At 39.1% G+C, this 14984-nt stretch overlaps 1 protein-coding gene across 1 annotated transcript in view; it reads right to left on the bottom strand.

Moving 5' to 3' along the window:
* HMCN1 (hemicentin 1) overlaps nucleotides 1–14984 on the bottom strand; it is a 214230-nt gene that overhangs the window by 141207 nt on the left and 58039 nt on the right. Inside the window, exons 7-11 of the mRNA XM_009884504.1 lie at nucleotides 14472–14578; nucleotides 7983–8103; nucleotides 7144–7407; nucleotides 6732–6876; nucleotides 1353–1474 (exon numbers count right to left, since the gene is read on the bottom strand). Coding sequence (XP_009882806.1) covers nucleotides 1353–1474; nucleotides 6732–6876; nucleotides 7144–7407; nucleotides 7983–8103; nucleotides 14472–14578 — 759 coding nt within the window. The remainder of the gene's footprint in view (nucleotides 1–1352; nucleotides 1475–6731; nucleotides 6877–7143; nucleotides 7408–7982; nucleotides 8104–14471; nucleotides 14579–14984) is intronic.

Here is a 14984-nt window from a genome sequence, read left to right as displayed (position 1 = left end):
CTTTTCAGGAAGGATTCTCTCTTACCACAACTAAGTTTCAGTAATAATTAATGGGACATAATCATTTAGTGCCCCACGTCTGAACAGGTCATTAACTTACATAAGGAAAATTCCCTCACCCTCAGCAAGTGGAATAACTGTGCTTTATGCTTTGAAACTGTTTTAACAAATAAGGCGTAGGAACTCATACTAAATGGATGACTAGATTTATAACTAGTTATACTTTAAATTGAAATTTTTATGAAGTTAGGAACATTTTTAGGAATACAGGACGAACATTTAGGAACATAGGATGTGATTGATGACAGCCAACATGGCTTCATTAAGGGCAAGTTGTGCCTGACAAATTTGGTGGCCTTCTATGACAGTGTTACAGCATTGATGGATAAGGGAAGAGCAACTGGAATCATCCACCTGGACTTGTGTAAAGCATTTGACACCATCCCGCATGACACCTTTGTCTCTAAATGGGAGAGACATGGATTTGACTGATGGACCACTTGGTGGATAAGGAACTGGCCGGATGATCGCACTCAAAGAGTTGCGGTCAACAGCTCGATCTCCAAGTGGAGACCAATGATGAGCAGCATTGCTCAGGGGTCAGTACTGGGACAGGTGCTGTTTAATATCTTTGTTGGTGACATGGACAGTGGGATCAAGTGCACCTTGAGCAAGTTTGTTGATGACACCACGCTATGTGGTGCAGTCAACACACTGGACGAAAGGGATGCCATCCAGAGGGACCTGGACAGGCTGGAGAGGTGGGCCTGTGCAAACCTCATGAAGTTTAACACAGCCAAGTGCGGGCTCCTGCATATGGGTCAGGGCAACCCCCAGTGTCAATACAGGCTGGGGGATGAAGGGATAGAGCCCAGCCCTGAGGAGAAGGACTTGGGGGGTGTTGGTTGATGATGGTTCTACATGAGCCAGCAATGTGCGCTCGCAGCCCAGAATGCCAATTGCATCCTGGGCTGCATCAGAAGAAGCACGGCCAGCAGGTCAAGGGAGATGATTCCGACCCTCTGTTCTGCTCTGGTGAAACCCCACCTGGAGTACTGCATCCAGCTCTGGGGCCCCCAACATAAAGAGGACATGGTCATATGAAGTCCAGAGGAGGGCCACAAATATTATCAGAGTGCTGGAGCACCTCTGCTATGAAGACAGGCTGAGAGAGTTGTGCTGAATAAACATCAGCACACTTATGCACGTGGGCAAGAAAAAAAAACATTTATTAAAAATATACTTAGAATTTGAAATGTATTTTATTGGCTCTGAGTGGCACAGCTCTCTGTTAAGCATTCCAGCACAATGTATTACCATGCTTCAGTGCAGAAGGATGGACTACTACCCACCTGATACATCCAGAAATGTCTGCGCACGTCCGGTTCCTGCACTGCTAGTTGCCATACATTCATAAAAGCCTTCATCAGACAAGGAGACCTTGGCAATTTCCCAACTCATACTAGATGATTCTCTGGAGGAAGAAAAGGGCATACTCACTCAATTCCTGAAGGAATCAAGAGGTACAAGAACTTGGTTGCCTGACTACAGACATAGGCTATTTTCACAATAATTAAGAGGAGAAGGAAAAACAGACCCTCTGATGAATCAAATTGGATCTAGCGTTATGAATTTTATTTAAAGAAATGATATATACAATGTCAGGCTTCTTATAAGTATTAAGAAATGTAAATTTTTGCAGAATGCCTCACTTGCACATCTACAAACATATGTCAACAGTTGTCACATAATAACTAAACCCACTGTATTTGCAGTCATTCGCTCAGTTGCTCATACTCTTTTATTATATTTACTACTTGAGAATATACCTTTTCTTAATACTGACAAGATTCTATGTAGAACCAGCCTGTGGTATCAAACTTGTGGCTGTTAGTAGCAAGGGTAACAAGGGTCAAGCTCCCAGCATGAGCTTCTGAAATTCCATGGTACAGATAGGGGCTACACATAAAGGAGACCCCATCCTTTACTAGATATAATCTACTTTCCCCCTCTATATGCTAATCCACTATTAGGTTTGTACAGTGGAGAAGGCAGCATCTGCCCTACTACAAGATGACTATATCCAGGCAGCTCTCTCTGTACTTTTTAAATTGCAGGGACTACCTCCATCCCAAGCATGTGCAATCCAGCAAAACGTCAAGTATCTCTACGAAGGTGACTCCAACTTCTGCTCTGCCAGTTGCACCTCTGAACTTATAACCAGCAATAACTATGATAATCCCATATTCTGCACACTGATTGCCTAGCCATACAAAACAGCACAACAAATACAAAGACAGAATTGATGGATTCAAGACCAAAAACGTAGGGTGGGGTGCAGAAGAGATGCAAGCAAGATAATATAACAGGACTCCAGATAAATACTTGAGAATTTTTCTATAAATCACAGCAAGGGCAAAACTGATCAGCAATAATACCATGTATCTATGACATGCAATGTTAAAGTCAAGAAGAGAATAAAAGTATAACTACATTGACCAGTGGTTACATGTGCTTAAAAAACACTCTTACAGTTTCTCAAAATTCCAAACCACATTTTATACAACTAATGGTGCAACAGACACACAGATGATGACATAAATGAGCAAAACAGTGTTTCTTCTGCAGTGTCCCAGTGCTCCCTATGGTCTGTTGCTATGGCATATAAACAAAACTGATGAGCACTAAAATATCCATGATAGCTTTGGCAAGTAATTGCCACATTATGGGAAAACACTAAATTAGTGAACTCTTTGTCTCTTTTGTTTGTCAGAATAGATTGATTTATCAACCCCTAAAGGATATAGAAAGAACAAAAGAAAGAGACTTGGAATATACATGGAAGTTCAATACTGTAGCACCGTCAGACAGACAATCCAATTACATCAAAAATAAAAACAGTATATAGTGACCTTAAATGGCCTCCTACTTATTCTCTCTTACTTCATACTTATTGTAGATAACTTAATATATCATATATCAAATCTATGACATTTTACAGTGCAATGCTGGCAAATGGAAATGGCAGTAACTGCCAACACTAAAGAATAAGATAGTGTTTCTTCCAAGTAAAAAGTGAGAAACTTCTTGTTTTCATAGAAAGTATGTTAAAAGTGAAGTTATGCAATCCTATTCTTCTTCATTCCTGACTTTTGCTGTAAAACAGATGTCGAGCACGGAAGCCTTGAGAACAGAAGCATAAAAGGAAACATGTCCAGAGCGCAAAAGCTTGGCAAAGAGAGACCTGTGGTGGTCTATTAAAAAAAATTAAATACAACAATGGCAGCAATGAATAATACACACCTCAAGGCATCTGCTGCACAGTTTGGCACTGACTCTAAAAACCAGTAACCACACACAACTCTGCAATGTGTGTTGTTGGAATAACTCAGCACCTTTCAGCATCAAGTAATTTACCCAAATCATTTTACAATATATGTAATTCGCTGATCAAACTGCTTATTCTAGTCAGTTTGGAAAACGCAAATATACTCCCTTAGCCCATCTGCAAAATCCAAAGACCAAATCACGTGCTGGTTATTAGTTACTGTAGAAACACTGGCAGAGAGCACAGGGATATTCATGTTGTATCTAACCTCACGTCTTGGTCACCGTAAACCACCACACTCCACACCACATTTTCACCTGGGACGTTACCAGCAGCAGGTTGTGGCTGACACAAATGAACTAAAACCTAAGATTCACTTGTATCGCGCTAGTTAATACATAGTTTTAAGGGATATATTCTGCATGGTTTAGCAGACTAGACTTGACTATCAGCCACAAATAACAGTTGATTCAGAGTGACTTTTTTATTATTATGATTTTGATTAACTAAATGCCTTTCTTGTCCAAATTTCACTCATTTTTGCTGATTCTGCCCTTTGCAGGGTTGGTGGGATCTGCCATTGACAATAGAGAATGGATTTTAAAGACACATTAGTGCTCAGTTCCCACTGATTCCCCACTGGAATTAGGTGCTTAACTACTGTTCTTGGTCTCCTAAATCAGCCTTTTCAGAAATGCACTAGGACATTTTCTCACTAGACCACCACAGGATGCAGAAATCTAGAAAAACAAACCTGTTGCAATTTTAGAGAAATTTCTTTTTCCTACATATGTTACTCATTTAAAATGAGGAATGATTATTACAGCTGATAGTACCTCTGGAATCAAAGCTAAAAATTTTTTTCAAAGTACATTCACTTCAAGAACCCTTAATTTATATTCACAGGATCACAGAATCACAGCATCTTCAGAGTTGGAAGGGACCTCTAGAGATCATCTAGTCCAACTCCCCTGCCAAAACAGGATTGCCCAGAGCACATTACTCAGGACTGCATCCAGGCGGGTCTTGAAAATCTCCAGAGAAGGGGACTCCACAGCCTCCCTGGGCAGCCTGTGCCAGTGCTGTAAAGAAGTTTTTCCATGTATTTGAATGGAACTTCCTATGTTCCAACTTGTGCCCATTGCCCCTCGTCCTGTCACTGGGAACCACTGAAAAGAATCTGGCTCCATCCACCCACCCTTTAGATACTTGTATGCCATAAGGAGGTCTCCCCTCAGCCTTCTCTTCCCCAGGCTAAAGAGTCCCAGCACTCTCAGCCTTTCCTCATAAGGGAGATGCTCCAATCCCTCAATCATCTTAGTTGCCCTTCGCTGGACTCACTCCAGCAGTTCCCTGTCCCTCTTGAACTGGGGAGCCCAAAACTGGACACAGTATTCCAGTTGTGGCCTCACCAGTGCCGAGTAGAGGGGGAGAATGACCTCCCTCTACCTACTGGTCACACTCTTCCCTATGCAGCCCAGGATTCCATTGGCCTTTTTGGCAACAAGGGCGCATTGCTGGGTCATGGATCATTTCCTATCTACCCGGACCCCCAGATCCTTCTCCTCAGAACTACTTCCCAGCAGGTCCACCCCTAACCTGTACTGGTGCTTAGCATTATTCCTCCCCAGCTGCATGACCTTGCACGTGCTTTTGTTGAACCTCATTAGGTTCCTCTCTGCCCAGCTCTCCAGCCTGTCCAGGTCACACTGGATGGCAGTGCGGCCCTCTGGAGTGTCAGCCCCCCATCCCAGTTTGGTATCATCGGCGAACTTGCTGAGTATACACTCTGTCCCCTCATTCAGGTCATTAATGAATATATTGAACAAAATTGGACCTAGTATTAACCCCTGGGGGACACCACTGGTTACAGGCCTCCAACTAGACTCCGTGCCACTGATCACAACCCTCCATTCTAATGGTACTTTCCCACAGACAACTATCATGCTACAACTATAACATTCAACTTATAAACCATTTACTTTTCAAAATAAGTATTTTTAAAAAACTGAATAAAGATGACATCTTGTCATCAAAATCCTGGAAGTGTTCAAAGCCAGGCTGGATTTGAGCTACCTGGTCTAGTGAGTGGAAGGTGTCGCTGCCCACAGTAGAGGGATTGGAACTAGATGATTTTTAATGTCCCTTCCAACTCTAACCATTCTATGGTTCTCTGAAAATAAAACTCGTTGAAAGTCATTCAATGCAGAACAATAACACAGCTCAAATCTGCATTAAACTAGTAAGATGGACAAATCCTGTACTGAACTTCACTATTCATACAATACAGACAAGCCAAGCTGAATTAGATCCTATTTAACTGTGATCAACAATATTTAGCTTGAGATATATTTTGTTAAACTAACGTGGATGATCTGCTCATTCATCTGGTCTGTAATATGAAAATGAAAAATGCAGCCCAAGCATAAAGGTGCTGGATATGTGAAAAGCAAGGAGTAGAAGTGTGTAGTTTGATAACTAAAGAATGGAAAAAATTACACAGCTGCTAAAGTATGTGCCAGGGTTGACTAAATGTAAATGGCACCTCATTAAAAAATATACAAATAAATAAAAGAGCTGCAACATTTCACATTGCTAACAGCATACAAGGGAGCTTCAGAATTTTTTTATTTTGGTAGTCATGTACCTGCTATCAAATGATAGAACTTAGCCTTCAATCTTCTCCTGAAGTGCTTTGGCTTTTACAAGAGGCTAACAGAGGTTGCCAATGCTGTTTCCTAGTACATACTTCCCTTTTGTTTTCAACTACCAGAATTACAAGATGGACTTTATGACTATTTTATTTTCCTATTCTACAGAGAAGGAACATGCAATCCATTTTCTATACAGAAATCTGAAAAGCCTTCTGGTATATTCAATGTAAGTTTTCCTATTTTGAGAGATTTTCTGAGGAGGAAAATTTTCTAGGGTAGGTCATAGGACATACTTCTAGGGCATCCATGAAAGGTCATTAAAAATGAAGCAAATTAATGTATGTTCTGTAATCATCTATGTATCATTGGAGAGGGGAAGGGTACTCCAGAAAAAAGCTAGTTACAGATCTACTTTACAAAACTTTTTTTAAAAAAACCAAATTAAATGCTTTTGCCTGCTAGACTTTTAGGCACAGTTTATCATAATTTAAGAGCACACACTTGAGGGGGATTTTGGCCAGAACCATATAATCTCATCATCTATGCCAAGTGTACACCCTCTTCAAACATACATATATATATAAAAATATAATAAATCTCTCCATAGAATACTGCCTTCCTAATGAATATCACCAAAAATAACAAAATGGAAGTAATAGGATATATGCAGCATAATAGTAAATAATAAATAGAAGTCAGAGGATATAAATAAAACAGTATTGGGAAAAAAAAAAAAGGTCACTACTTACTTGAAGAACTGATCCACTCCTAGTTTTACTCCATTTTTAGTAAAACGCTGAATAAAAGGTATAAGACTTTCTACGTGGCAAGGAACAGACCCTGGCTGTAAGTAATATCCTGGAGTCTTGGTGGGCATTGTAACTTTCGGAGCATCTGAAGAAAGCAAATATTCCCCAAAAAATTACTAACGGCTACTAACACATATCCTATCTTTTCCTTTCATTAAAAAGAAATTTAATTTCTGATAAAGCTGTACTTTGCAGATAATAACACTAACTCATCCATCACAATCCAGAGATAGATCTTTGGAAGGAAACAGCACAGAAAGTACTTGTCTAAGTTAGAAAAAAATATTAGATACCAATTTTAACTGATTCAGATATTACAAATGTACTTTCAATTCAAGTTAAAATCTCTTACCAGGAGTAATACTAGAAAATGAAACACTTGAAACTCTCTGAAAAAGATAATCATCCTTGTCATAGCCCATTATTTTAACAAAAAAAGCTTCATCTGGTGGAATGAAGTCAGAAATATTCCAGAGTCCATAGGGTTTTCTGTCAGGATAGTATTTCACAGGCAAAGTCTTAAGAAGTTCCCCTGTAATACTCAGAAGTTCCAGTCGGTCTACTCTAGCAGGAAGAAAGATCCCTGTGGTATTTAGCAGCACGAAGGTAGGAATCCCTAGAAAAACAAAAAATATGCTGTTTTAAGTTCTAAAAAAAATATAAATGAGTAATTAAAAAAGGAAAGGTTAAATTCCATATGTATGGCCCACTACCCCATGAATGCACCTTCAGTTTCAACCTTTACTTACTAAGTAGCAAAAAACTAAGTTGCACTAAGCTGTGCTCTGCTTATTAGCTGTCAGGAGACACAGCACTGATTACTGTTTAAAGTACTGATTTCCAACAGGTGTTTCTGAAATAGCAGCCTTTTTATTAACTCCTCACCATGCCCTAGAGCCAAAGGCTTTTTCTGAAGCTCTGAAAGTAACAGAAACAGAGTTGCAATTTTGAGGTATTCAGTAGCTAAAGATATCTGGATTTATCTGTCAGCAGAAAAACAAGCTAATACGAAAAAATACCATAGCATGATAAAACAGGAACATTGGCTGCTCTCACATATTCAAGGCCCAAGAACCAACCGAGGCCCCAGATTTATCACAAAGTTCACCAGCGAGATCATCATAGAGTTCTACTTGATTTTGGGGGTCCAAACCCAGTTATTGTTTAGCAAGGAATAAAATGGAAACAAACCTTGCACTGGTCTGCTGGATGTTTTTTTAAAATCTAATGTTGGCTTCCTAGAAAACCCAGCTCGAAAGTCAATAGTGCTGAGACCTGTGATCCGAACAGAGTGCCTTCCACTGCTTGAGGTCTGAAAAAGCAATAGAGTGAAAGACTGTGTGCATTAACTACCATTTCAGGAACTGCAACGTTTCTGATCTGTCCACTGAGTTCAGAAGATAGACTTCAGTTTTCATTTGAAAACAGAACAGAAAAGAGGCTTATGACAAAAGTTGTAAGTAGAAACACGTATAATAAAGCTTTACTTTTAGGTACTAGACCCTACAACTGTAGCATCAGCAAAAAGCCATTTATCTCAGAGGAAAATCACAACACAAACATAAAAAGCAACAACTACTTGTCACATGCCAGTGATGGTAATGGGAGACTGTCTGGAAGTTAGAATTTTGACCATTATAAAGTATATTACATAATAGTAAAAAAACGGACAAATCAGTGTAAAATTTTTGCTGATAATACATAGAAGCAATTTACTTCCCATGCTACAATAATTTGTCTTACCTTTTTATTTACTAGTAAGTTTCCATTTTAAATATACACAAAACTATTTTTACTCATAAGGCATGTGCAAACATCATAGGACTGCATACCATGAAGCAAGTGGCAAGTACAGAACAACCTCAATCAATACTGTATATTAAAGCATCTTCTCTTTCCCAGCCAAGGTCTCAGTGGGAAAGCAGAGGATGCAGAAGTACCTCTCTTCTCTATTCGCCATCCACCGCCCCACCACCACTTTGCCATTCTGGTTGAATCAGCAAAAAACAAATCACAAACAACCCCCACCCATCCACCCACTCTTGGAAAGCCTTAGCATTATGCTGTTTGAGGGTATAGTAGCTTTTATGCAAGTCCTCAATCCTACAATTATTTTGATTTATCTTCCTTAAATTACTTTCTATCATTTGGTGCTGAGAAAGAAAAAGACAACTGCTACTTGCCAAGAGTGCACAGGAACCCAAGGCTTTTTATCCTCACCTAATTCAGATTTTTACAGACTTAACAATGACAACCCTGTGGAAAATTTCAACCAGAACAGCAGGAAAAAATAAAGATTCAAAAGGCTGTGAAGAGTGATATCTAAGCCATATTATGCCAAGAGCAAGTCTACAGTTAGTAGAACCTACTCTTGAGTTTTTGTTCAGGGAGACAAGACAGCGCACAAGACTTGCAATGTGAAAGAAAATCAGTATTAAAATGAAGTAATTCCACTGAGCTTTATCTATTTAGAGAGTATTATCTAATCCATTCTCAAATATATAATTCCTTCAGTTTAGTAACCACCTCTGATACAGTTGCATAAGAATATTAAATTAAACATTTTTTTCTTATAACTAACTGCCTAGGGACAGCCATTTGGCCACTATGACAAATTGATGTCTATCTGATTAAAACAACCTCTATTTGCTTCTATTTGGTTAGCCTTTCACCTCAGAAAAATCACCACTAAAGCCTTTTTTATATAAACCAGCTGTGAACAATACAAAGAAATATTTACGTGTGCCAAACAACTCACATTATCAGGCGTTAATTGGCAGTTAAAATTTCATTAGACAAACTCAGTGACAAAGTTTTCTTTTTATAGCTTTATGCATCTGTATAAGGAATTTATGGTGTGAATAAAGTTTTCACAAAGCTTTTTTTAAGTCTTCAGTCACAGCCTTAAAATCTTAGGGCAAACAAAACAAGCCAGTGACTAAAGCTGAGTAAACAACCCATAGGAAAATACATTGGGAAATTATTTCTCTTTGTGAATAATTCAGACCTTCAGATACTTGTGAAATTTTAAGGCTAGAACAATCTTATAAAATTTTACCATTTACTAGTAACAATAAATATATCTATCATTGTCATACATAGGAGCTGGCAGTCTTGTGCAAACACCCAAGAATAAATTTTACCCCAAAGGATTGCTTTCCAATTAGTATCTTTGTCAAGTCACTTTTCATTATTTGTTCTTTCACATGGATCACTGGTATTGAACGTTAATGCTTCTCCTTCCAGACTGGGCAAGCATGATAAAAGGGGCAAACGTATTTGTCACAGATGTCAGAAAAAATGCTTTCCTGTCTTAAAAACAACACAAAATAAAATTGCCCAAGATGCATATATCTATAAACAAATGTATGAAAAAATGCACAGGTTTTTGTAAAAGAAACTAGACATTTTCACACAACAGAAAAACCAAGCTACAACAGCTAAATAAATTTTTAATTGCACAGTTATGTTTATATATTTACATTTACAGTGATGGAGATATGCAGCAGAATTAGGCTTTAAGAAATGTGCTGTTTCAGTAGAAATGACTCTGGACTGGTTTGTCGTTACACTTCACTGAACCAGCTGCATTTGGCTATAGGGGTGTAAGGGAGTAATGACAACAGCAGTCATTAAAGACCTGTCTTGCTCACAAGAACAGTCAAGTTTTTCTGCTGATTTCTCGTTGCTTTTCCTCTTCTTTTCTAAATTACGCAGACGGTCATTTAACTCTAAGTAGCAGGGAAGGTTTTGTGGCATTGCTCACCTGAAAAAGATATGCCTATTGATTAACAACAGAACAAAACAGCAGCAGAGGGCTCCTCAACTCCTGCCTCTCCCTCACTGACTCACCTCCATCACTTGCCTTTTCAACATGGCAGACAAGGCCTTTAAGGAGTAATTGCATACAAAGACCTTCTAATACTGCTGCCCTGGAACTTGCAGATAATTGTTATTTGCAAGGTGTTGTATACCTCCCAAACTGCTCCAAAGAAATCTTTTAAGAGGAGTCCGTAGGACAGGTCTTTGCAGGAGGGATTTAGCAAAAGCAAACTTGATGCTCCGTCTTCTATTAAACAAGTAACACTGTTCCTATTGAGGCCCACCTCTTGGTAGGTATCTCAACAGTAGGACCAGCAGATAAATTTAGTCTCACAGCTAGCTGCAGGTGCAGAAAACACAAGCAGCAGCGGGACCATCTTTCTGAAGAAGCATGCTTCCTTCTGCCAAAAACCTGCACTGTTTACTGATACACAATGGAGGGAGGAGCCACATGCCCATCTCATGTCATTGCTCTTTGAAAAGAGCACCTCGTAAACCAAGAGCACCTGGAAGGAAAACCTATTTATAAAATACACATACGTGTACAGATTTGATGTCCTCATACCGAAGTACCTGAAGGCAACTGGAGGCCTCCTGCAGCACAGGAGGCAACTGGATTGCATAGTGTGCATTTTATATTACTCAAACCTGTGATTTAAAGATTTTACCAAGCACTGAAACTGCATTAACACTTGATTGCGGATTTAAGTGGGATCTTCTTGGACTGATCATTCTCCAGTTGATTTAGTAACGGCTAATACTGTTTAGCTCACTGTGATTTGTCATCATACTAAAATGATAACTTTTTGCGTTTCCAGTGACAAGTACCTAAATAAGCCCTTTGCACAAACCTAATTAAGGCCTGTTTTGCTCATAATAGTTAAATTAAAATATTTCAACTGTATTGAAGACAATTTTTCTTTTTTTAACCCAAAATACATAAATTTGAAAGTTTTTGTTTCCACAGAGTTGGAGACAGCATTATGCTGAGCTTAGAAAAACAAAAAATTTAAAAACCCTCACTGTAGGAGCAGCCTGATGCTTGGGCCTGGGCTGGTTTGCATCCAGCTGAGCATGCTGGCCTCCTTCCAGCTGAGCCAGTTGGCCGTTTGCACCATGCTGAGTGCCAACCTCGGCTTTAGGAGAGCTTATTAGCTCTGAAGGGTGTTACACGTTGAGCCTCTAAGAGTGGCAAGCTCCTCTCTCAGCAATTCCAGGAATCCAGAAATTTGGGCAACACAGTGCAGGCATACACAAGTAGTTCCACATGGCTCATCTCACAATCAAAAAAGCCTCAGCTTAGCAACAGCCATGCAGGGCCAGGGAGAGATCACACACAGCTTTTGATTATTCTGCACTCTGTTTGAGAGTGTTTATTAGACTGCATGCTTAACCTCAAAGACTGCAACAAGCCACGGAGTGGAATACTAAGGCACTGACTGTAGGAAAAGTTCTCTCAGTACCCAATATGTCTGATGTAATTAAGCAGGACCCAAACATTTATTTTTTTTCCTAAACAAACCACCACAGCATCTCTGTACCAGGTTTTTCAGCATTTGTGGTCCTAGAAGCATAGACTGACATTCAAACAAGTCTCCATAGAGCTGCTGAGCTCAACATGCTTTTCTAGTTCCAGTTCCGCAGCAGTATCGATAGTTTCCTACAATGCTGTATGTGAATTAATAATCCTTTTCAAACTACCTCTGTGCTTATGGCACGGACAATACACAGCATGCATCCATTCAGCACACCTCACTGTGAACATGACTATAAAGGTATCTTACATGGGTGACTTCCCCTTCAAAAATGACAACATAGTATTTACACTTCTAGAATGTAACAGTTCAGCTGGAAGGGACCTATACCAATATGATTGTTTCCATGTCAATTTAGGAAAGCTGGGATCATGCTGCTTGACCTATGTAAAGAAGTTTACAACAGTAAGACAAAGCATGAGTCAGTTTAGGCCACAGTTACACAACAGAATTGAGAAGATGGTGTAAAAACTTACAGTTTGCTATACCTCCCTTCCTCTCCACCACTCTAAGCACATACATCACCACATGCTGTCCCCTACAAATCAGCTCAAGGTATAGAATCATAGAATGGTTTAGGTTGGAAGGGACCTTAAAGATCATCTAGTTCCAACCCCTCTGCCCTGGGCAGGGTCACCTACCACTAGACCAGGTTGCTCAAAGCCCCATGCAGCCTGGCTTTTAATGCTTTATTTGTTTGAAGATAATCTGTCCACAAAACATAGTTAATAGTGTGATTTCTACATAAACAGTTAGGCCTTGGACAGATTTTAAGGTGTGGCATTAGGGTGTCATTTGTTAGCTAACATGTTTCAAGTGTTTTGAAACATCAGCATCTAGCTATAAAAACAATGTTGGGGCTAATTCCTAAGTTTATTTAAATATTAACTTATCCATAGCACAATCCTTAAAGTTCTAACATTCCATTCACATTTGGTAGAATTATATAATTTTAATCAACTGTTCAAATTATAATTAACATGTTCTAAAACAAAATGATTCATACATTTCCCTAAGTCTAGCCAAGCGCTAAGCTTCATCTTCCAGTTTACCGCCTTATAGTAAGAGTTGTCTTGCTCATCCCTTTTCCCTATTAAGGCTTCAGGTAAGCATTTTTTGGCCTGATATACTGCGTTGATTTGAATCTGTGCTAAATTAGGGGTTAAGGTTAGTCTAAGCAATTCACTTTCTGTTCCTGATTTACACCTATTTTATACATACATTTATTCATCATGAATGGTAAAGATTCCAGCTACACTGGCTTCAGCTCACAGCCCCCAGTCTTCTCTGTAGCAACAGGTCATAAGTGCTCTTGGAGGTTATTGCATTTACACAGCTTGTTCACCACATGCCTCACAACCATGGCCCTCTCAGGAACACATGGCCAACAACAAACATTTAAACTAGCACTGTGACCGAGAGAAAATTTCATAGAAGCATAGTTCTAAGTGGCCCTTTCATCACTTCAGACATTTTGTTCTTTCATTTCCGAAGTATGTTAATGTATCACTAGCTAGGAGCTGATTGCTTGCTACAACTCTCAGCACCAGAAGGTACGATTGCTCTTCATCTGTTTCAGTGCACAATGGTTGTGCCCAGTGTAAGGAGCCTTCAGCCAAATGCTCAGGGAACTTTCCCATTGACTGTCGTGGGAAGAGCAACCTTTGGCATAGGGAGCTTGATCAAGGGGTCACATTAAGTTGCTAGATTCAGTTCCAAGAAGACCTTTTCAGCAGTCTTGCTCCTTTCTTGTTTGTTTATTGCTGCTAATCATGTTGATCTTAACTTCTTAAGATTTCTAAATCCTTTAGGGTCCATTCCGTAACTATATGTTACTAGGATAGCACTCAAATTAACAAATTTATTTACATACCATAGTATTTAAATAATTTACTGATAAGGAGTTTGAATTAAATGTAAGTTTATTGACTTTGTGAACCTGCTAATGAAACCTCTGGCCTGCAAAGTGCACAGCATCTCCCTCTCCCAGTCCTCCAAACCTGCTATACGCAGCAAAGCCCCTCTACGGAGAGTATCTGTTCACTAGGCTCAAAAAATTTGGTGCTCACTTCATCCTTCTTCCATACAAAGGAAAAGGATAACCCAGTCATTTGACTTAAGATAGTAACATCTAATATCTTGATAGGAATTTTATACTACTACCTTCAGAATATGTCACAACGCATAGGTCAGAAAGGATGTTTATTATAACACAAACTCATCTATGAATAATTATAATAAATAACATTATAAATAGAAATCATTATACAATCCCCTTATAAGCTGTAGGACAAGTCATATATGATTTCTGCAGTAACTTTACCTTAATTGTCCATGTTCCAGGCTCTGGATCTTTGACATTTACTACCTTTGCAGAGTTGTGTATATTTAGCAATTCATTCAATCCTGATCCTTTACTGATCTGCTTGCCTAAAAAAAAAAAAACCAAACCAACCAGGGAGTAAATACAGCATTGCCTAAAAAAAACAGGGACTAAATACAATATTGTTCTTCTGTACTCATGTATTTTTGATACTTGACTTACTCACCACTTAGCAGTCATTAACATCTACAACAGTCAAAAATCCCTGGAATTCTTTGCCAAAATACTAAAAATGCTCTTTTATTTTCACTCTTTTCATTCACTTTGGAAATTTAATACAGCCTGCAACAACACAGAACTGCAGCAAACCCAGAAACTGTAAGCAAAACAAGTTCTCTTCTTCGCAGAAAATACTGAGCTCACAGTGAAAGAAGGCAGAACAGAAGCAAATTCCCTCAAAGGAAATCTTAGAACAAACTTACCCTAACCTACCTGCTAGCCCACTCACTCTTC

Source organism: Charadrius vociferus, unplaced genomic scaffold, assembly GCF_000708025.1.
Source record: "Charadrius vociferus isolate BGI_N301 unplaced genomic scaffold, ASM70802v2 scaffold220, whole genome shotgun sequence".
NCBI classification, from domain to species: domain Eukaryota; kingdom Metazoa; phylum Chordata; class Aves; order Charadriiformes; family Charadriidae; genus Charadrius; species Charadrius vociferus.
Note: the sequence above shows the minus strand (reverse complement) of the source record. Positions and strands in the feature narration are given on the sequence as shown.